The following is a 23,025-nucleotide window of genomic DNA, read 5'->3' as shown; positions in this document are numbered from 1 at the left end:
CAGTAGTAGACTAGGGGTCAGGGGTCAGCCGGATGAACCAACCTACCCAGTAGTAGACTAGGGGTCAGCCTGATGAACCAAACTACCCAGTAATAGACTAGGGGTCAGGGGTCAGCCGGATGAACCAAACTACCCAGTAGTAGACTAGGGGTCAGGGGTAAGCCTGATGAACCAAACTACCCAGTAGTAGACTAGGGGTCAGGGGTCAAACTGATGAACTAAACTACCCAGTAGTAGACTAGGGGTCAGGGGTTAGCCTGATGAACTAAACTACCCAGTAGTAGACTAGGAGTCAGCCTGATGAACCAAACTACCCAGTAGTAGACTAGGGGTCAGGGGTCAGCCTGATGAACTAAACTACCCAGTAGTAGACTAGGGGTCAGGGGTCAGCCTGATGAACCAGATTACCCAGTAGTGGACTAGGGGTCAGAGGTCAGCCTGATGAACTAAACTACCCAGTGGTAGACTAGGGGTCAGCCTGATGAACCAGACTACCCAGTAGTAGACTAGGGGTCAGGGGTCAGCCTGATGAACCAAACTACCCAGTAGTAGACTAGGGGTCAGGGGTCAGTCAGATGAACCAAACTACCCAGTAGTAGACTAGGGGTCAGGGGTCAGTCGATGAACTAAACTACCCAGTAGTAGACTAGGGGTCAGGGGTCAGCCTGATGAACTAAACTACCCAGTAGTAGACTAGGGGTCAGGGGTCAGCCTGATGAACCAAACTACCCAGTAGTAGACTAGGGGTCAGGGGTCAGCCTGATGAACCAAACTACCCAGTAGTAGACTAGGGGTCAGGGGTCAGTAGTACCCTCCATGTAGCTCTCACACTCACACACATACACATAATCAAACATGTTTTTTTCTTGTATACTGAAGCATGTTCATGTTTAATGAGTATGCTCTGTCTAACTGATTGAACAAACTGTATTTATACTTGTATTTGTATATTGGTTTTGGAGGTGTGGTTTCCATATCAGCCCTTTTGGGTTTCCAACCTCACCTGCACACCGTTTTGACCAGTTTATTTTTATCTGTACTGTTTTGTCTTTCACTTGTTTTCTTTGGTGTGAATAAACAAAACCTAAAAAAGCTACAGAAATAGTCCCCAGCTCTCTCTCTCTCTCTCTATCATATACATTATCACTGACAGTCTGACATCCATGTATTGTAAATTACTACTGCTCCCATCAGAGAGCATACACACCGAGGGACTTTATTTGTTTGTTTGTTTGGATGTCTTTTAGCCTTCAAAGGTTGCTAATCTTCCAAGAGTCTATAAAGTATAACATCCCTGCTCTTTAAAACTCACTACGGCTTCTGCCAAGAGGTTTGGCCATGTATTACACTCGTGTTTATATGGGGATGTCCTCATTGCCCTGGGCTAGGTTGCTGGTTCGAGTCCAGTGTTTCCAAATTGCGTGCCAAATGGCACCATATTCCATATATAGTGCACTACTTTGACTAGAGCCCAAAGGCTCTGTTCGAAAGTCGCGCACTATATAGGGAATACGGTGCCATTTGAGATGTAGCCGAAATCAACAGACAACCCCCCCCCACCCCCCCCCCACTACAGTATCAATCCTTGAAGTACCCTACGTAGTACATACTGTACTGGGCATGATACGGTGCTTTAAAACCTGATCTGAGATGCACATCATTCCCATGCCACTGCTCACTACTAGCGCCAAGCTCCTTGTGCGTAAGGGTGTAGGGCAGAGCAGTCGCTTGAACCCTCACATTTCCAGAGACGGGCACATTTCCAGTCAGGGAAAGAGAGGCTATAGAGGCCAACGGAGTCAGTGGCCTGGATTCACGTGTGATATCAGTAGAGAAGTTATGAAATGATGAAACTTGGCTCTAGGAGGATCCTATATAGTTATGTATTATGATAACAAAGATTGGTCAACCACGTTGAATGTATTGGTCACTTCCTTGTCAAAGTGCAAGATTTGATTTATAGGCATCAAACCTGTGCATGTAGGGCCGGACTACTGCATTTGCGGCCCCGGGGTGCAAAAAAAAATTTGATAGTGAACTTCCTGCATTTTAACACATTTTGCCACGGTGCAGAGAGAAACATTTTCAGTTTTATAATGCTATTATACACATCCTGACATGAGGCTAAGAGAAAATATTGCAGTTCTAAAGCTTATTTCCTGCTATTCTACACATATTGACCATGAGGCTGAGAGAAAATTGTGCAGATTGAAAGCTAATTTCCTGCAATTCTACCCATTTTGCTATCGTATGCTATCTGGGGCCCCACCCAAAGAAAGGTTGGGGCCCATTTGGAAATCCCGCTCTGAGTGCATTAGCTCAATCACTAGGCTATCCTAGATCCTGATAATCTGAGTAGTCTGAAACATTGAGTAGTCTGAAACATTGAGTAGTCTGAAACATTGAGTAGTCTGATAGTAGGCTAACTCTGCTCCCTCCCTGCAGCCTGCTATGCTGTGTGTGTGTGTGTGTGTGTGTTTGTGTATGTGTGTGTATGTGTGTGTGTGTGTGTGTGTATGTGTGTGTGTGTGTTTGTGTGCGTGTGCGTGTGTGTGTGTGTATGTGTTTGCGTGTGTGTGTTTGTGTGCGTGTGCGTGTGTGTATGTGTTTGTGTGCGTGTGTGTGTGTGTGTGTGTTTGTGTGTGTGTGTGTGTGTGTGTTTGTGTTTGTGTGTGTGTGTGGCTAAGGCTGAACGATTTTGGAAAATAATCGAATTGCGATTTTTTGCCCCCAATATTGCGATTGCGATTTAATATGCGATTTAATTTATTTATCCTTTTTCCCCTACAAAACATAATGAATGATTTAAATATGACCAACACAATAGTATATACATTTAGTGTGAAATGTTCTTTCCCATAGGCTGGGTCTATTTGTTAGAATTAAATTCAAACATGTATGACTTGAAATAAATGACATTTTTATTGAACTGCTCATTACAGAAACATCTGTGGCTTTGCCACTGTGCATTTAAATAATTTAAACAAAGGCATGAACTTTGTAAACACTGTGTGCAAAAGGTACAGTCTTAAGAAAAAAATAATTTTAAATTGTATGTATCTTACTGCTCCCAAGTCAGTAACATTTCACACAACTGAAACAAGGAATTTGCTTTGAAAATATTTTGTAAAATCAAAGTAAATAAAGTTATAAATAAAAAATGAGAAATGCACTTTTAATTTAGACAAACTATTTTTTATAAACGATTTGAATATTATAATATAAAATAGATGAGCCTCACTTATCTCAAGTACACAACAATAACACACCACACAGACTAAAGTTCACTACGAGTGACTACAGACGTGATTCTCCTCGTGGAGATCCCAGCTGACAAGCCCTTCTCTCAGGCCGGCTGCAATATTTTCCCCTGTGTGATCGTCTGGGAAGTAGGTAGTTTGTAGGCAGCGAGCTCGGAGGTTGAAATCTTCATCAATAAAATGGACTGTAAGACTCTGGTACGGCTCAGCTGTGCGGCTTGACCACATATCAGTAGTGCTAGCAAAAAACTCCACCGTTTTAAGTTCCGCGGCGACTTTCTCTTTGCACTTTTTGTACAGCTCCGGTATGGCAGTCTGACTGAAGTATGTGCGGGAGGGTATACTGTAACGTTTATCAAGCGTATGTATTAATGCCATGAACCCAGGCTTGGTCACCGTGCTGAGAGGCATCATATCTTTGGCTATGAACTCGGTTATTGTCCGAGTGATTTCTCCGTGCCGTTTTGAATTACGTTCATACGGAGTGACACTTTCGAACATTTCTGTCAGTGATCCCTGTCTTGAGGTATTTGGCTTGTCTCGCGCACTGATGCTCGGCATTTTGGTCATACAACTGTCATGCATTGATTTGTGGTATTTTTTTAAGTGCTGAAACAGGTTTGTAGTGTTACCCCGTGAAGTAGCAATCGGAGCACGGCATGCTCTGCACAACACCTGACGCTGCTCAGCATCTTCTTTTTTAAAACCAAAATAGTTCCACACCACCGACGTGCTGTTCCTCTTCGATATTAAAGTATCAGCTGTGTCAGTTTCTGACTGTTCCGTCGAGCAAGAGGCCATTGCGCTGGACAGCATGAAAAGTCGCGTCACGTGACCACCTCAAATCGCGCACGTTGCGATTAGAAAATCGCGTTCAGTCAAATCGCGATATTATCGCGAATGCAATTAATCGTTCAGCCCTATGTGTGGCACCTGGGTCATTAGAATAAACATGAACATGGTGTACTGTATATAAGGTAAGGTCTCAGTCTAGTAAATAAGCCCTTTCAACCCCACAACACGACTCAGTGACTGTAGCCTACATTCTGTACTGTCCTGTTGTGGTGTCAATCTGATCAGGGATCAGCAGGTAGGCTTCTAAGTGACATAACGCTTCCTGTCAGCCGGGAGCCATCTGTTAACTTTCCTTCTATCACAGGCAGAGCCGCCTCTGCCCATACGCAGACAACGTGCTGATGTCAAGGTCAGTCAGGGTCTCAATTTACTGTTGAGCGATAGCATAGTAGAATGCACAAAGTGCTATTTTGAAATGTGGTTGTGCATCAGCAGTTATCCTCTTGTTATGTCAGTTACTGACTGTCAATCAATTAGCCCATGTCAGCTAACATTTTATAGATTGCCAGTTATCTAAACCTCTAGCCAGTTATCTAAACCTTGTAGTAACGATGGCCAAATTATTGACCGGGCACGCAAGGCACGTGCCCAGGGGCCCTAAACCTCCAGTGGGCCCCCGTTTATTTTCACTCAGACATCATATGATCATGACATACACTACCAGTCTAAAGTTTGGACACACCTACTCATTCCAGGGTTTTTTTCTTTATTTTTACATTGTAGAATAATAATGAAGACATCAAAACTATGAAATAACACATATGGAATCACGTAGTAACCAAAAAAGTGTTAAACAAATCAAAATATATTTTATATTTGAGATTCTTCAAATAGCCACCCTTTGCCTTGATGACAGCTTCGCAGACTCTTGGCATTCTCTCAACCAGCTTCACCTGGAATGCTTTTCCAACAGTCTTGAAGGAGTTCCCACATATGCTGAGCACTTGTTGGCTGCTTTTCCTTCACTCTGCCGTCCGACTCATCCCAAACCATCTCAATTGGGTTGAGGTCGGGGGATTGTGGATGCCAGGTCATCTGATGCAGCACTCCATCACTCTCCTTCTTTGTAAAATAGCCCTTCCACAGCCTGGAGGTGTGTTGGGTCATTGTCCAGTTGAAAAACAAATGATAGTCCCACTAAGCCCAAACCAGATGGTATGGCGTATCGCTGTAGAATGCTGTGGTAGCCATGCTGGTTAAGTGTGCCTTGAATTCTAAATAAATCACAGACAGTGTCACCAGCAAAACACCCCCAGACCATAACATCTCCTCCTCCATGCTTTACGGTGGGAACTACACATGCGGAGATAATCCATTCACCCACACTGCGTCTCACAAAGACACGGCGGTTTGAACCACAAATCTCCAATTTGGACTCCAGACACATTTCCACCAATCTAATGTCCATTGCTCGTGTTTCTTGGCCCAAGCATGTCTCGTCTTCTTATTGGTGTCCTTTAGTAGTGTTTTTTTTTGCAGAAATTCGACCATGAAGGCCTGATTCACACAGTTCCCTCTGAACAGTTGATGTTGAGATGTGTCTGTTGTCTGTTACTTGAACTCTGTGAAGCATTTATTTGGGCTGCAATTTCTGAGGCTGGTAACTCTAATGAACTTATCCTCTGCAGCAGAGGTAACTCTGGGTCTTCCATTCCTTTGGCAGTCTTCATGAGAGCCAGTTTCATCATAGTGCTTGATGGTTTTTCCAACTGCACTTGAAGAAACTTTCAACGTTCTTGAAATGTTCAGTATTGACTGACCTTCATGTCTTAAAGTAATTATGGAATGTCGTTTCTCTTTGCTTATTTGAGCTGTTCTTGCCATAATATGGACTTGGTATTTTACCAAATAGGGCTATCTTCTGTATACCCCCCCTACCTTGTCACAACACAACTGATTGGCTCAAACGCATTAAGAAGGAAAGAAATTCCACAAATTCACTTTTAAGAAGGCACACCTGTTAATTGAAATGCATTCCAGGTGACTACCTCATGAAGCTGGTTGAGAGAATGCCAAGGGTGTGCAAAGCTGTCATCAAGGCAAAGGGTGGCTATTTGAAGAATCTCAAATATAAAAATATATGTTGATTTGTTTAACACTTTTTAGGTTACTACATGATTCCATATGTGTTATTTCATAGTTTTGATGTCTTCACTATTATTCTACAATGTAGAAAATAGTAAAAATAAAGAAAAACCCTGGAATGAGTAGGTGTGTCCAAACTTTTGACTGGTAGTGTATGTCATGATCAAATGATGTCTGAGTGAAAATAAACGGGGGCCCACTGGAGGTCAGGGCCCCTGGGCACGTGCCTTGCGTGCCCGGCCATCGTTACTACAATGAGTAGGTGTGTCCAAAACTTTGACTGGTAGTGTAAGCCATGACAAAATGTGTAGAACTGCAGGGAATTACCTTTAAAACTGCAAATTCTTCTCTCCATCTCATGGCAAATTGAGTAGAATCATTTGAAATGTCCTTTAAAACTGCAACATTTTCTCTGCACCCCATGGCAAAATGTGTAGAATGCAGGACAACATTTTCTCTGCACCCCTTGGCAAAATGTGTAAAATTGCAGGACAACATTTTCTCTGCACCCCATGGCAAAATGTGTAGAATTGCAGGACAACATTTTCTCTGCACCCCATGGCAAAATGTGTAGAATTGCAGGACAAAATGTTCTCTTTGCAGCCATGAGTGGGGCCACTAAATTGTTATGCCTGCGAGGTGGGGGCCCAAATCTCGCTTAGGGCCCCCAAAACGCTAGAGGCGGCTCTCTGTGTGTGTTTATGTCCTGTAAGAGGATTTCAGAAGAAAGAATGATAAACCTGGGTCTCCTGCACTATTAAATACTCAATGTCCCGCCCACACTTGAAAAAACGAACATGTTTAGTCGATTTGAGGCATTCCACATTTGAAAAGAAATTCGCCTGCGACGGTAATAACTGTTTGCGGCGCGCTACACTTTTGTTTTGATCCGATTGTTATCCTATTTTTTTTATCCACAGAGAATAAACGAATCTACAATTCACCCAGAAGCATAGGAGCTCGACGTTGTGCTCAACAATGTACTTGGTTTCTATCCTTTTCGCCAGTCTGGCCGTCACACCGCTAGTTCTTAAAACTTTCTTTCCTTACTTCTGGAAAGATGCCTTCTACCTCGCGGACTTGGTTCGGATTTTGCTGAAGTTTGTTTTACGGAGGAGAAGGAAACCGTTATTTTTGGTTCTGGACCGTTTTTTGGAGCAGTCCGCCGCTCATGCGGACAGACCGTTCATCGTGTTTGAAAATAAAACCTATTCGTATCAGGACACGGACAGAAGAAGCAACAAAATAGCCAACGCTTTACAGAGGCACTCGGAGCTGCGACCGGGGGATACCGTGGCTCTTTTTATGGGAAACGAACCTGCCTTCATCTTCACCTGGCTGGCCCTGGCCAAACTGGGATGTCCCGTAGCGCTTCTCAACCATAACATCAGATCTAGATCTCTGCTGCACTGCTTCAACTGTTGCAGCGCCAAGCTGCTCATAGCAGCCGCGGGTAAGTGACCAATACCCCAATGCCTACCCGTTGGCCCTTCAGCAGGCGGATATCACTATCAAAGTAAACTCATCCCGAGGCTAATTCCTCATAGGCAGAAGTGTCTGGTTGAGATTACTACATTATGACAGTAGGTGAAAATCACAGGTGTTGTTATGAGTTTATCAGAGACATGCACATCCAGAGGGATGGAATGAAAAAGACAAAGGTCTGCAATAGCCTATTGAAACTCAAATGATAATGATAATCAAATGATAATTCATGACCGTGGGGGCAAAAGTTAAATTTTTTCTCTGCAGTCTAGAACAGCTGGAGTCCAGTTTTGATCAAGTATTGAATATTGAGTTCTTCTCTCAGAGCTGCAGGAAGCGGTGGAGGAGGTGCTCCCATCCCTGAGGGAGCAGGGTGTGTGTGTGTACCTGATGACTAAACAGTGTGACACACCTGGCGTGGAGGGCTTCTCTGACCAGGTGGAGGAAGCATCGGACACACCTCTCCCTCAGTCCCTCCGCTCGGACATCACCTTCAAAAGCCCTGCTGTCTACATCTACACCTCTGGGACCACAGGTGAGGCGGAGGACAGAGGGGAAGGGAGAGGGAGGGGGTACAGGGGAGGGGGAGGACAGAGGGGAAGGGAGAGGGAGGGGGTATAGGGGAGGGGGAGGACAGAGGGGAAGGGAGAGGGAGGGGGTATAGGGGAGGGGGAGGACAGAGGGGAAGGGAGAGGGAGGGGGTATAGGGGAGGACAGAGGGGAAGGGAGAGGGAGGGGGTACAGGGGAGGGGGAGGACAGAGGGGAAGGGAGAGGGAGGGGGTACAGGTGAGGGGGAGGACAGAGGGGAAGGGAGAGGGAGGGGGTACAGGTGAGGGGGAGGACAGAGGGGAAGGGAGAGGGAGGGGGTACAGGGGAGGGGGAGGACAGAGGGGAAGGGAGAGGGAGGGGGTACAGGTGAGGGGGAGGACAGAGGGGAAGGGAGAGGGAGGGGGTACAGGTGAGGGGGAGGACAGAGGGGAAGGGAGAGGGAGGGGGTACAGGGGAGGGGGAGGTCAGAGTGGAAGGGAGGGGGTACAGGTGAGGCGGAGGACAGAGGGGAAGGGAGAGGGAGGGGGTACAGGGGAGGGGGAGGACAGAGGGGAAGGGAGAGGGAGGGGGTACAGGGGAGGGGGAGGACAGAGGGGAAGGGAGAGGGAGGGGGTACAGGGGAGGGGGAGGACAGAGGGGAAGGGAGAGGGAGGGGGTACAGGGGAGGGGGACAACAGAGGGGAAGGGAGAGGGAGGGGGTACAGGGGAGGGGGAGGACAGAGGGGAAGGGAGAGGGAGGGGGTACAGGGGAGGGGGAGGACAGAGGGGAATGGAGAGGGAGAGGGAGGGGGAGGACAGAGGGGAAGGGAGAGGGAGGGGGTACAGGGGAGGGGGAGGACAGAGGGGAAGGGAGAGGGAGGGGGAGGACAGAGGGGAAGGGAGGGGGAGGACAGAGGGGAAGGGAGAGGGAACAGGTGAGGGGGAGGACAGAGGGGAAGGGAGAGGACAGAGGGGAAGGGAGGGGGAGGACAGAGGGGAAGGACAGAGGGGAAGGGAGAGGGAGGGGGTATAGGGGAGGACAGAGGGGAAGGGAGAGGGAGGGGGTACAGGGGAGGGGGAGGTCAGAGTGGAAGGGAGGGGGTACAGGTGAGGGGGAGGGAGAGGGAGAGGGAGGGGGTATAGGTAAAGGAGGAGGGTGCTACACAGGTATGGTCTACTAGTCAGACATCACCTTCTAGAGCACTGCTTCTCTGCTTCCTCCTCTCTGTTTCCTTTCTCCTTCTTTCTCTCCTGCCAGTGCTGCTGTATATGAACAGCCCTCTCCTCCTGCCAGTGCTACTGTATATGAACAGCCCTCTCTCTCCTGCCAGTGCTACTGTATATGAACAGCTCTCTCTCTCCTGCCAGTGCTACTGTATATTACATTTACATTTTAGATTTTAGTCATTTAGCAGACGCTCTTATCCAGAGCGACTTACAGTTAGTGAGTGCATACATTTTCATACTGGCCCCCCGTGGGAAACGAACCCACAACCCTGGCGTTGCAAGTGCCATGCTCTACCAACTGAGCTACAGGGGACCTCTATATGAACAGCCCTCTCTCTCTCTCCTGCTGTAATCATCTCTCTCCTCTTTCTACTGCTCCTGTAGGTCTGCCTAAAGCAGCGGTGGTTAATCAGAACCGTCTTCTGGCTGCCCTGGCCGTGCTGGACTCCACCGGTGTCACGCCTGGTGATGTCATCTACCTCAACCTGCCCCTCTACCACACCGCCGGCTTCATCATCGGCTTCATAGGATCCATCGAGACAGGTGAGTTTATACAGGATCCATCGAGGCAGGTGAGTTTATACAGGATCCATCGAGGCAGGTGAGTTTATACAGGATCCATCGAGGCAGGTGAGTTTATACAGGATCCATCGAGGCAGGTGAGTTTATACAGGATCCATCGAGGCAGGTGAGTTTATACAGGATCCATCGAGGCAGGTGAGTTTATACAGGATCCATCGAGGCAGGTGAGTTTATACAGGATCCATCGAGGCAGGTGAGTTTATACAGGATCCATCGAGACAGGTGAGTTTATACAGGATCCATCGAGGCAGGTGAGTTTATACAGGATCCATCGAGACTGGTGAGTTTACACTGAGTGTACAAAACATTAAGAACACCTTCCTAATATTGGGTTGCACCCCACCTTTTACCCTAAGAACATACTCAATTTGTCGGGGCATGGACTCTACAAGGTGTTGAAAGCATGTTGACTCCAATGCTTCCCACATTGTCAAGATGGCTGGGTGGTGGACCATTCTTGATACACACGGGATATTGTATTGTATGAGGTATTAGGTGGGTAGGGGGTAAGAGCTCCTGAGTGGCGCAGTGGTCTAAGGCACTGCATCGCAGTGCTAACTGTGCCACTAGAGATCCTGGTTCGAATCCAGGCTCTGTCGCAGCCGGCCGCGACCGGGAGACTCATGGGCGGCGCACAATTGGCCCAGCGTCGTCTAGGGTAGGGGAGGGAATGGCCGGCAGGGATGTAGCTCAGTTGATAGAGCATGGCGTTTGCAACGCCAGGGTTGTGGGTTCGATTCCCACGGGGGGCCAGTATAAAAAAAATATGTAATCACTAACTGTAAGTCGCTCTGGATAAGAGCGTCTGCTAAATGACTAAAATGTAATGTAAATGTAATATTGGGGTAGTAGGTGGGTAGTGGGGTAATATTGGGGTAATATTGGGGTATTAGGTGGGTAGGGGGTAATATTGGGGTATTAGGTGGGTAGGGGGTAATATTGAGGTAGTAGGTGGGTAGGGGGTAATATTGGGGTAGTAGGTGGGTAGGGGGTAATATTGGGGTAGTGTGTGTGTTGGGGGGTAATATTGGGGTAGTAGGTGGGTAGGGGGTAATATTGGGGTAGTAGGTGGGTAGGGGGTAATATTGGGGTAGTAGGTGGGTAGGGGGTAATATTGAGGTAGTAGGTGGGTAGGGGGTAATATTGGGGTAGTGTGTGTGTTGGGGGGTAATATTGGGGTAGTAGGTGGGTAGTGGGGTAATATTGGGGTAGTAGGTGGGTAGTGGGGTAATATTGGGGTAGTAGGTGGGTAGGGGGTAATATTGGGGTATTAGGTGGGTAGGGGGTAATATTGGGGTAGTAGGTGGGTAGGGGGTAATATTGGGGTAGTAGGTGGGTAGGGGGTAATATTGGGGTAGTAGGTGGGTAGGGGGTAATATTGGGGTAGTAGGTGGGTAGTGGGGTAATATTGAGGTAGTAGGTGGGTAGGGGCTAATATTGGGGTAGTAGGTGGGTAGGGGGTAATATTGGGGTATTAGGTGGGTAGTGGGGTAATATTGGGGTATTAGGTGGGTAGGGGGTAATATTGAGGTAGTAGGTGGGTAGTGGGGTAATATTGAGGTATTAGGTGGGTAGGGGGTAATATTGGGGTAGTAGGTGGGTAGGGGGTAATATTGAGGTAGTAGGTGGGTAGTGGGTAATATTGGGGTAGTAGGTGGGTAGGGGGTAATATTGGGGTAGTAGGTGGGTAGGGGGTAATATTGAGGTAGTAGGTGGGTAGGGGGTAATATTGAGGTATTAGGTGGGTAGGGGGTAATATTGAGGTAGTAGGTAGGTAGTGGGGTAATATTGAGGTAGTAGGTGGGTAGGGGGTAATATTGAGGTAGTAGGTGGGTAGGGGATAATATTGGGGTAGTAGGTGGGTAGGGGGTAATATTGGGGTAGTAGGTGGGTAGTGGGGTAATATTGAGGTAGTAGGTGGGTAGGGGCTAATATTGGGGTAGTAGGTGGGTAGGGGGTAATATTGGGGTATTAGGTGGGTAGTGGGGTAATATTGGGGTATTAGGTGGGTAGGGGGTAATATTGAGGTAGTAGGTGGGTAGTGGGGTAATATTGAGGTATTAGGTGGGTAGGGGGTAATATTGGGGTAGTAGGTGGGTAGGGGGTAATATTGGGGTAGTAGGTGGGTAGTGGGTAATATTGAGGTAGTAGGTAGGTAGGGGGGTAATATTGGGGTAGTAGGTGGGTAGGGGGTAATATTGAGGTAGTAGGTGGGTAGGGGGTAATATTGAGGTAGTGTGTGGGTTGGGGGGTAATATTGAGGTAGTAGGTGGGTAGGGGGTAATATTGAGGTATTAGGTGGGTAGGGGGTAATATTGGGGTAGTAGGTGGGTAGGGGGTAATATTGGGGTATTAGGTGGGTAGGGGGTAATATTGAGGTAGTAGGTGGGTAGTGGGTAATATTGAGGTAGTAGGTAGGTAGGGGGGTAATATTGGGGTAGTAGGTGGGTAGGGGGTAATATTGAGGTAGTAGGTGGGTAGGGGGTAATATTTTATGAGGTAGTAGGTGGGTAGGGGGTAATATTGGGGTAGTAGGTGGGTAGGGGGTAATATTGGGGTATTAGGTAGGTAGTGGGGTAATATTGAGGTAGTAGGTGGGTAGGGGGTAATATTGAGGTAGTAGGTGGGTAGGGGGTAATATTGAGGTAGTAGGTGGGTAGGAGATAATATTGGGGTAGTAGGTGGGTAGGGGGTAATATTGGGGTATTAGGTAGGTAGTGGGGTAATATTGAGGTATTAGGTGGGTAGGGGGGTAATATTGAGGTAGTAGGTGGGTAGGGGGGTAATATTGAGGTAGTAGGTGGGTAGTGGGTAATATTGGGGTAGTAGGTGGGTAGGGGGTAATATTGGGGTAGTAGGTGGGTAGGAGGTAATATTGGGGTAGTAGGTGGGTAGTGGGGTAATATTGAGGTAGTAGGTGGGTAGGGGGTAATATTGAGGTAGTAGGTGGGTAGGGGGGAATATTGAGGTAGTAGGTGGGTAGGGGGTAATATTGAGGTAGTAGGTGGGTAGGGGGTAATATTGAGGTAGTAGGTGGGTAGGGGGTAATATTGGGGTATTAGGTGGGTAGTGGGTAATATTGAGGTAGTAGGTGGGTAGGGGGTAATATTGGGGTAGTAGGTGGGTAGGGGGTAATATTGAGGTAGTAGGTGGGTAGTGGGTAATATTGAGGTAGTAGGTGGGTAGGGGGTAATATTGGGGTAGTAGGTGGGTAGGGGGTAATATTGGGGTATTAGGTGGGTAGGGGGTAATATTGGGGTATTAGGTGGGTAGGGGGTAATATTGGGGTATTAGGTGGGTAGGGGGTAATATTGGGGTAGTAGGTGGGTAGGGGGTAATATTGAGGTAGTAGGTGGGTAGTGGGTAATATTGAGGTAGTAGGTGGGTAGTGGGTAATATTGAGGTATTAGGTGGGTAGGGGGTAATATTGAGGTATTAGGTGGGTAGGGGGTAATATTGGGGTAGTAGGTGGGTAGGGGGTAATATTGAGGTAGTGTGTGGGTTGGGGGGTAATATTGAGGTATTAGGTGGGTAGGGGGTAATATTGAGGTATTAGGTGGGTAGGGGGTAATATTGAGGTAGTAGGTGGGTAGGGGGTAATATTGGGGTAGTAGGTGGGTAGGGGGTAATATTGAGGTAGTGTGTGGGTTGGGGGGTAATATTGAGGTATTAGGTGGGTAGGGGGTAATATTGAGGTATTAGGTGGGTAGGGGGTAATATTGAGGTAGTAGGTGGGTAGGGGGTAATATTGAGGTATTAGGTGGGTAGGGGGTAATATTGAGGTAGTAGGTGGGTAGGGGGTAATATTGAGGTAGTAGGTGGGTAGGGGGTAATATTGAGGTATTAGGTGGGTAGGGGGTAATATTGGGGTAGTAGGTGGGTAGGGGTTAATATTGGGGTATTAGGTGGGTAGGGGGTAATATTGGGGTAGTAGGTGGGTAGGGGGTAATATTGGGGTATTAGGTAGGTAGTGGGGTAATATTGGGGTAGTAGGTGGGTAGGGGGTAATATTGGGGTATTAGGTGGGTAGGGGGTAATATTGGGGTAGTAGGTGGGTAGGGGGTAATATTGAGGTAGTAGGTGGGTAGGGGGTAATATTGGGGTAGTAGGTGGGTAGGGGGTAATATTGAGGTAGTAGGTGGGTAGGGGGTAATATTGGGGTAGTAGGTGGGTTGGGGGGTAATATTGAGGTAGTAGGTGGGTAGGGGGTAATATTGGGGTAGTGTGTGGGTTGGGGGGTAATGTTGAGGTAGTAGGTGGGTAGGGGGTAATATTGAGGTAGTAGGTGGGTAGGGGGTAATATTGAGGTTGTGTGGGTTGGGGGGTAATATTGAGGTAGTAGGTGGGTAGGGGGTAATATTGAGGTAGTAGGTGGGTAGGGGGTAATATTGAGGTAGTAGGTGGGTAGGGGGTAATATTGGGGTAGTAGGTAGGTAGGGGGTAATATTTTATGAGGTAGTAGGTGGGTAGAGGCAATATTGAGGTAGTAGGTGTGTAAGGGGTAATATTTTATGAGGTAGTAGGTGTGTAGAGGCAATAGTGAGGTAGTAGGTGTGTAAGGGGTAATGTTAAGGTCTGTGGCTTGGCCTTTCTAGTTGAAGCCATTTACTTAGCCATTTACTCCCCCCCCCCCTCCCACGGAAGGGGAAATCAAATGAAAGAGGTCCTTGTGCATGTAAACCCGGGTTATCTCAACACAGCCAAAGCCACTGGGCAGAAAAAACAGCAAACGAGTTGGCTCGCCACTTCTTTCTTTTCGGCTCCGTCCCAACTGCCACCCTTTTCTCTTCAGAGTGCACTAATTTTGACCAAGGCCTATTGGGCTCTGGTCAAAAGTAGTGCACTGTGTAGGGAAAAGGGTGCCATTTGAGATGCCAATTCTCTTAGTGAGACCGTTTTCCTGAGTTCTCCAAGTGGGCTATAGTTCATTTCACTCTTCTGTTTGACCTCAGAGCAGAGTTACTAATTGAAGGGATATTTAATCACGTAGCGAAAACAAAACAGCCTCTTTTACCTTGTTATGTCTGATAGAACTGTGGTTCTGGAATGTCAGAGTTGGTTTAAGGCCAGCCCAGGTTTCCCCCCTCACCACTTAACATGACCAGGAAAATCTCCTGGCTTTAGTTATAGACTATGATTAGGGCCCAGAGTTTCCCCTCACCACGTAATCTGACCAGGACAGACTCTAAACAAGACTCTAGTTATAGACTATGATTAGGGCCCAGAGTTTCCCCTCACCACGTAATCTGACCAGGACAGACTCTAACCAAGGCTTTAGTTATAGACTATGATTAGGGCCCAGAGTTTCCCCTCACCACGTAATCTGACCAGGACAGACTCTAAACAAGACTTTAGTTATAGACTATGATTAGGGCCCAGAGTTTCCCCTCACCACGTAATCTGACCAGGACAGACTCTAAACAAGACTCTAGTTATAGACTATGATTAGGGCCCAGAGTTTCCACTCACCACGTAATCTGACCAGGACAGACTCTAAACAAGACTCTAGTTATAGACTATGATTAGGGCCCAGAGTTTCCCCTCACCACGTAATCTGACCAGGACAGACTCTAACCAAGGCTTTAGTTATAGACTATGATTAGGGCCCAGAGTTTCCCCTCACCACGTAATTGACCAGGACAGACTCTAAACAAGACTCTAGTTATAGACTATGATTAGGGCCCAGAGTTTCCCCTCACCACGTAATTGACCAGGACAGACTCTAAACAAGACTCTAGTTATAGACTATGATTAGGGCCCAGAGTTTCCCCTCACCACGTAATTGACCAGGACAGACTCTAAACAAGACTCTAGTTATAGACTATGATTAGGGCCCAGAGTTTCCCCTCACCACGTAATCTGACCAGGACAGACTCTAAACAAGACTCTAGTTATAGACTATGATTAGGGCCCAGAGTTTCCCCTCACCACGTAATCTGACCAGGACAGACTCTAAACAAGACTCTAGTTATAGACTATGATTAGGGCCCAGAGTTTCCCCTCACCACGTAATCTGACCAGGACAGACTCTAACCAAGGCTTTAGTTATAGACTATGATTAGGGCCCAGAGTTTCCCCTCACCACGTAATCTGACCAGGACAGACTCTAACCAAGGCTTTAGTTATAGACTATGATTAGGGCCCAGAGTTTCCCCTCACCACGTAATCTGACCAGGACAGACTCTAACCAAGACTCTAGTTATAGACTATGATTAGGGCCCAGAGTTTCCCCTCACCACGTAATCTGACCAGGACAGACTCTAAACAAGACTCTAGTTATAGACTATGATTAGGGCCCAGAGTTTCCCCTCACCATGTAATCTGACCAGGACAGACTCTAACCAAGGCTCTAGTTATAGACTATGATTAGGGCCCAGAGTTTCCCCTCACCACGTAATCTGACCAGGACAGACTCTAAACAAGACTCTAGTTATAGACTATGATTAGGGCCCAGAGTTTCCCCTCACCACGTAATCTGACCAGGACAGACTCTAAACAAGACTCTAGTTATAGACTATGATTAGGGCCCAGAGTTTCCCCTCACCACGTAATCTGACCTGGACAGACTCTAAACAAGACTCTAGTTATAGACTGTGATTAGGGCCCAGAGTTTCCCCTCACCACGTAATCTGACCAGGACAGACTCTAACCAAGGCTTTAGTTATAGACTATGATTAGGGCCCAGAGTTTCCCCTCACCACGTAATCTGACCAGGACAGACTCTAAACAAGATTTTAGTTATAGACTATGATTAGGGCCCAGAGTTTCCCCTCACCACGTAATCTGACCAGGACAGACTCTAAACAAGGCTCTAGTTATAGACTATGATTAGGGCCCAGAGTTTCCCTTCACCACGTAATCTGACCAGGACAGACTCTAAACAAGACTCTAGTTATAGACTATGATTAGGGCCCAGAGTTTCCCCTCACCACGTAATCTGACCAGGACAGACTCTAAACAAGACTCTAGTTATAGACTATGATTAGGGCCCAGAGTTTCCCCTCACCACGTAATCTGACCAGGACAGACTCTAAACAAGACTCTAGTTATAGACTATGATTAGGGCCCAGAGTTTCCCCTCACCACATAATCTGACCAGGACAGACTCTAAGCAAGGCTTTAGTTATAGACTATGATTAGGGCCCAGAGTTTCCCTTCACCACGTAATCTGACCAGGACAGACTCTAAACAAGACTCTAGTTATGGTCTAATGTATAACTGGGGCCTGGAGGTTGCCCAGAGGTTGATTGTAATTGCTCTGGATATAACAATGTTTGATGCTAAATGACTAAAATGTAAATTGAGACATTAGAAGGAGCACGCCCCCATCCACATCGACAGGGCCGCATTGGAGAAGGTGAAAAGCTTCAAGTTCCACGGCGTAGACATCACTGACAATCTGAAATGGTCTACTCACACAGACAATGTGGTGAAAGGGTGCAACAGCGCCTCTTCAACCTCAGGAGGCTGAAGAAATTTGGCTTGGCCTCTCACAAACTTCTACAGATGCACCAAAAGATGCACCATAATGGAACACTGGTCACTTTAATAATGGAACACTGGTCACTTTAATAATGGAACACTGGTCACTTTAATAATGGAACACTGGTCACTTTAATAATGTTTACATACCGTTTTACCCATTTCATATGTATATACTGTATTCTAGTCAAGGTCACTACAGGTGCATCAAAGCTGAGACCGAGATACTGAAAAACAGCTTCTATCTCAAGGTTATCACTGTTAAATAGTCACCACTATCTGGCCTCCGCCCAGTACCCTGCCCTGAACTTTAGTCACTGTCACTAGCCGGCTACCACCCGGTTACTCTACCATGCACCTTAGAGGCTGCTGCCCTATGCACATACAGTGAGGGAAAAAAGTATTTGATCCCCTGCTGATTTTGTACGTTTGCCCACTCACAAAGACATGATCAGTCTATAATTTTAATGGTAGGTTTATTTGAACAGTGAGAGACAGAATAACAACAAAAAAATCCAGAAAAACGCATGTCAAAAATGTTATGAATTGATTTGCATTTTAATGAGGGAATTAAGTATTTGACCCCTCTGCAAAACATGACTTAGTACTTGGTGGCAAAACCCTTGTTAGCAATCACAGAGGTCAGACATTTCTTGTAGTTGGCCACCAGGTTTGCACACATCTCAGGAGGGATTTTGTCCCACTCCTCTTTGCAGATCTTCTCCAAGTCATTAAGGTTTCGAGGCTGACGTTTGGCAACTCGAACCTTCAGCTCCCTCCACAGATTTTCTATGGGATTAAGGTCTGGAGACTGGCTAGGCCACTCCAGGACCTTAATGTGCTTCTTCTTGAGCCACTCCTTTGTTGCCTTGGCCGTGTGTTTTGGGTCATTGTCATGCTGGAATACCCATCCACGACCCATTTTCAATGCCCTGGCTGAGGGAAGGAGGGTCTCACCCAAGATTTGACGGTACATGGCCCCGTCCATCGTCCCTTTGATGCAGTGAAGTTGTCCTGTCCTCTTAGCAGAAAACCCCCCCCAAAGCATAATGTTTCCACCTCCATGTTTGACGGTGGGGATGGTGTTCTTGGGGTCATAGGCAGCATTCCTCCTCCTCCAAACACGGCGAGTTGAGTTGATGCCAAAGAGCTCGATTTTGGTCTCATCTGACCACAACACTTTCACCCAGTCCTCCTCTGAATCATTCAGATGTTCATTGGCAAACTTCAGACGGCCCTGTATGTGTGCTTTCTTGAGCAGGGGTACCTTGTGGGCGCTGCAGGATTTCAGTCCTTCACGGCGTAGTGTGTTACCAATTGTTTTCTTGGTGACTATGGTCCCAGCTGCCTTGAGATCATTGACAAGATCCTCCCGTGTAGTTCTGGGCTGATTCCTCACCGTTCTCATGATCATTGCAACTCCACAAGGTGAGATCTTGCATGGAGCCCCAGGCCGAGGGAGATTGATAGTTATTTTGTGTTTCTTCCATTTGCGAATAATCGCACCAACTGTTGTCACCTTCTCACCAAGCTGCTTGGCGATGGTCTTTTAGCCCATTCCAACCTTGTGTAGGTCTACAATCTTGTCCCTGACATCCCTGGAGAGCTCTTTGGTCTTGGCCATGGTGGAGAGTTGGGAATCTGATTGATTGATTGCTTCTGTGGACAGGTGTCTTTTATACAGGTAACGAGCTGAGATTAGGAGACTCCCTTTAAGAGTGAGCTCCTAATCTCAGCTCGTTACCTGTATACAACTATGGCTGTACATACAGTAACTTCGGAAAGTATTCAGACCCCTTGACTTTTTCCACATTTTGTTAAGTTACAGCCTTATTCTAAAATGGATTAAATAAAACAATTTCCTCACCAATCTACACACAATACCCCATAATGACAAAGCGAAAACAGGTTTTTAGATTTTTTTTGCAAATGTATTAAAAATAAAAAACAGAAATATCATATTGACATAAGTATTCAGACCCTTTGCTATGAGACTAGAAATTGAGCTCAGGTGCATCCTGTTTCCATGGATCATCCTTGAGTTTTTTCTACAACTTGATTGGAGTCCACCTGTGGTAAATTCAATTGATTGGACATGATTTGGAAAGGCACACACCTGTCTATATAAGATCCCACAGTTGACAGTGCATGTCAGAGCAAAAACCAAGCCATGAGTTCGAAGGAATTGTCCGTAGCGCTCCGAGACAGGATTGTGTCGATGCACAGATCTGGGTAAGGGTGCCAAAAAAATTCTGCAGCATTGAAGGTCCCCAAGAACACAGTGGCCTCCATCATTCTTAAATGGAAGAAGTTTGGGAATGGAAGAAGTTTGGAACCACTAAGACTCTTCCTAGAGCTGGCCGCCCGGCCAAATTGAGCAATCGGGGGAGAAGGGCCTTGGTCAGGGAGGTGACCAAGAATCGGATGGTCACTCTGAAAGAGCTCTAGAGTTCCTCTGTGGAGATGGGAGAACCTTCCAGAAGGACAACCATCTCTGCAGCACTCCACCAATCAGGCCTTTATGGTAGAATGGCCGGAGACGGAAGCCTCTCCTCAGTAAAAGGCACATGACAGCCCACTTGGATTTTGCCTAAAGACACCTAAAGACTCTCAGACCATGAGAAACAAGATTCTCTGGTCTGATGAAACCAAGATTGAACTCTTTGGCCTGAATGCCAAGCGTCACGTCTGGAGGAAACCTGGCACCATCCCTACGGTGAAGCATGGTGGTGGAAGCATCATGCTTTGGGGATGTTTTCAGCGGCAGGGACTGGGAGACTAGTCAGGATCGAGGCAAAGATGAACAGAGAAAAGTACAGAGAGATCCTTGATGAAAACCTGCTCCAGGGCTCTCAGGACCTCAGACTGGGGTGAAGGTTCACCTTCCAACAGGACAACGACCCTAAGCACACAGCCAAGACAATGCAGGAGTGGCTTCGGGACAAATCTTGGAATGTCCTTGAGTGGCCCAGCCAGAGCCCGGACTTGAACCCGATCTAACATCTCTGGAGAGACCTGAAAATAGCTGTGCAGCAACACTCCCCATCCAACCTGACAGAGCTTGAGAGGATCTGCAGAGAAGAATGGGAGAAACTCCCCAAATACAGTTGTGTCAAGCTTTTAGCATCATACCCAAGAAGACTCGAGGCTGTAATTGCTGCCAAAGGTGCTTAAACAAAGTACTGAGTAAAGGGTCTGAATACTTATGTAAATGTGATATTTCAGTTTGTTATTTTTAATACATTTGCAAACATTTCTAAAAACCTGTTTTTGCTTTGTTATTAGGGGGTATTGTGCGTAGATTGATGAGGGGGGAAAAAACAATTTTATCCATTTTAGAATAAGTCTGTAACGTAACAATGTGGAAAAAGTAAAGGGGTCTGAATACTTTCCGAATGCACTGTATGCTATTCTTCAGATATACTACATATTCTATCCATATACTGTCCATAATGTATATACATCCCATCATATATATATATATATATATATATGTACTGTATATATACTCCGGACGCTCATCCTAATATTTATATATTTCTTAATTCCATTATTTTACTTTTTAGATTTGTGTGTATTGTTGTGTATTAGAGATTACTGCACTGTTGGAGCTAGGAACACAAGCATTTCACTACACCCGCAATAACATCTGCTAAATATGTGAATGCGACCAATAAAGTTTTATTTGAAATGTCCTGGTCAGGTCACGTGGTTAGGAATAACTCCCAAGCTGATTATGATGCACATGCAGTACCAGCTCACGGGTGCAGATTTACGGGACATTTTGGTACTGAAGTGAATACAACAGGTTCACAGCATGTGTGGCAACATTTCTGCTCTCACGGCCGCTACAAGGTCCCTGTTTTACAGCATGTACCTCATTTATAAGAGCTCTGTCTTGTTCATTCCTGTGCCTGAACTAATAACCGCGCCTGCGTGTTAGGGTGTTTGGCGATGACCATGTACACAATGCTGACTTACCATGACAGTTTTGTCAACACTGCTGACTTACCATGACAGTTTTGTCAGCATTTCAGTTCTGCCATTGTTTGATATGAAGCTATATCACCTGCATGTTCTTCAAACCGATCTTTTCATTGTTCCTCTTTCATCTCTTCTATCTGTCTGTGTTCCAGGCTCGACCATCATTCTGAGGAGGAAGTTCTCGGCCTCTCAGTTCTGGGATGAGTGCAGGAAGTACAACGTTACCGTGGTCCAGTACATAGGAGAGGTCTTACGCTACCTCTGTAACACACCCAAGGTAAGCAACCTCAGCTGCAAGCTCTATACAACGGGACCTTCGTTTTGTCATTCATCATTATTACTAGCTTATGACATAGTAATTCCATAGTAGTTGCTGTGGTTCTAGCATCATGTCCAGGGGGTTTATGACATAGTAATTACATAGGAGTTGCTATGGTTCTAGCATCCTGTCCAGGAGGTTTATGACATATTCATTACATAGTAGTTGCTGTGGTTCTAGCATCCTGTCCAGGGGCTTTATGACATAGTAATTACATAGTAGTTGCTATGGTTCTAGCATCCTGTCCAGGAGGTTTATGACATAGTAATTCCATAGTAGTTGCTATGGTTCTAGCATCCTGTCCAGGGGGTTTATGACATAGTAATTACATAGTAGTTGCTATGGTTCTAGCATCCTGTCCAGGGGGTTTATGACATAGTAATTCCATAGTAGTTGCTATGGTTCTAGCATCCTGTCCAGGGGGTTTATGACATAGTAATTACATAGTAGTTGCTATGGTTCTAGCATTATGTCCAGGGGGTTTATGACATAGTAATTACATAGTAGTTGCTATGGTTCTAGCATCCTGTCCAGGAGGTTTATGACATAGTCATTACATAGTAGTTGCTGTGGTTCTAGCATCCTGTCCAGGGGCTTTATGACATAGTAATTACATAGTAGTTGCTATGGTTCTAGCATCCTGTCCAGGAGGTTTATGACATAGTAATTACATAGTAGTTGCTATGGTTCTAGCATCCTGTCCAGGGGGTTTATGACATAGTAATTACATAGTAGTTGCTATGGTTCTAGCATCCTGTCCAGGGGGTTTATGACATAGTAATTCCATAGTAGTTGCTATGGTTCTAGCATCCTGTCCAGGGGGTTTATGACATAGTAATTACATAGTAGTTGCTATGGTTCTAGCATCCTGTCCAGGGGGTTTATGACATAGTAATTACATAGTAGTTGCTATGGTTCTAGCATCCTGTCCAGGGGGTTTATGACATAGAAATTCCATAGTAGTTGCTATGGTTCTAGCATCCTGTCCAGGGGGTTTATGACATAGTAATTACATAGTAGTTGCTATGGTTCTAGCATCCTGTCCAGGGGGTTTATTTGCACATCAAGCTGCCTCATGCCACATAAGCAGGAGATATGGACCCTTTCTGTCTCGGACAAGGCTTACTTATTCTCTCAGCTACAGGGTATATGGCTGACCAGCCATGTTTTCAGCCATGTTTCAGACAAGGATTTGAAAGTATTTGACATTATATTTT

The 23,025-nt window shown here is 46.2% G+C and overlaps 1 protein-coding gene across 1 annotated transcript in view; it reads left to right on the top strand.

Moving 5' to 3' along the window:
- The first annotated feature begins 7,024 nt into the window (after positions 1–7,024).
- The window catches only part of LOC311111897 (long-chain fatty acid transport protein 2-like), a 39,182-nt gene continuing 23,181 nt past the window's right edge, over positions 7,025–23,025 (top strand). The window contains exons 1-4 of the mRNA XM_084154818.1: positions 7,025–7,653; positions 8,011–8,220; positions 9,826–9,984; positions 21,642–21,766. Of these exons, the coding sequence (XP_084010944.1) occupies positions 7,179–7,653; positions 8,011–8,220; positions 9,826–9,984; positions 21,642–21,766 (969 nt within the window). The 5' untranslated portion in view covers positions 7,025–7,178. The remainder of the gene's footprint in view (positions 7,654–8,010; positions 8,221–9,825; positions 9,985–21,641; positions 21,767–23,025) is intronic.

The sequence above is a fragment of the Coregonus lavaretus genome (genome assembly GCF_964263955.1).
Source record: "Coregonus lavaretus genome assembly, chromosome: 37".
Taxonomy (NCBI): domain Eukaryota; kingdom Metazoa; phylum Chordata; class Actinopteri; order Salmoniformes; family Salmonidae; genus Coregonus; species Coregonus lavaretus.
The sequence above is the reverse complement of the archived record's forward strand: the minus strand, read 5'-3'. Positions and strand labels throughout refer to the sequence as shown.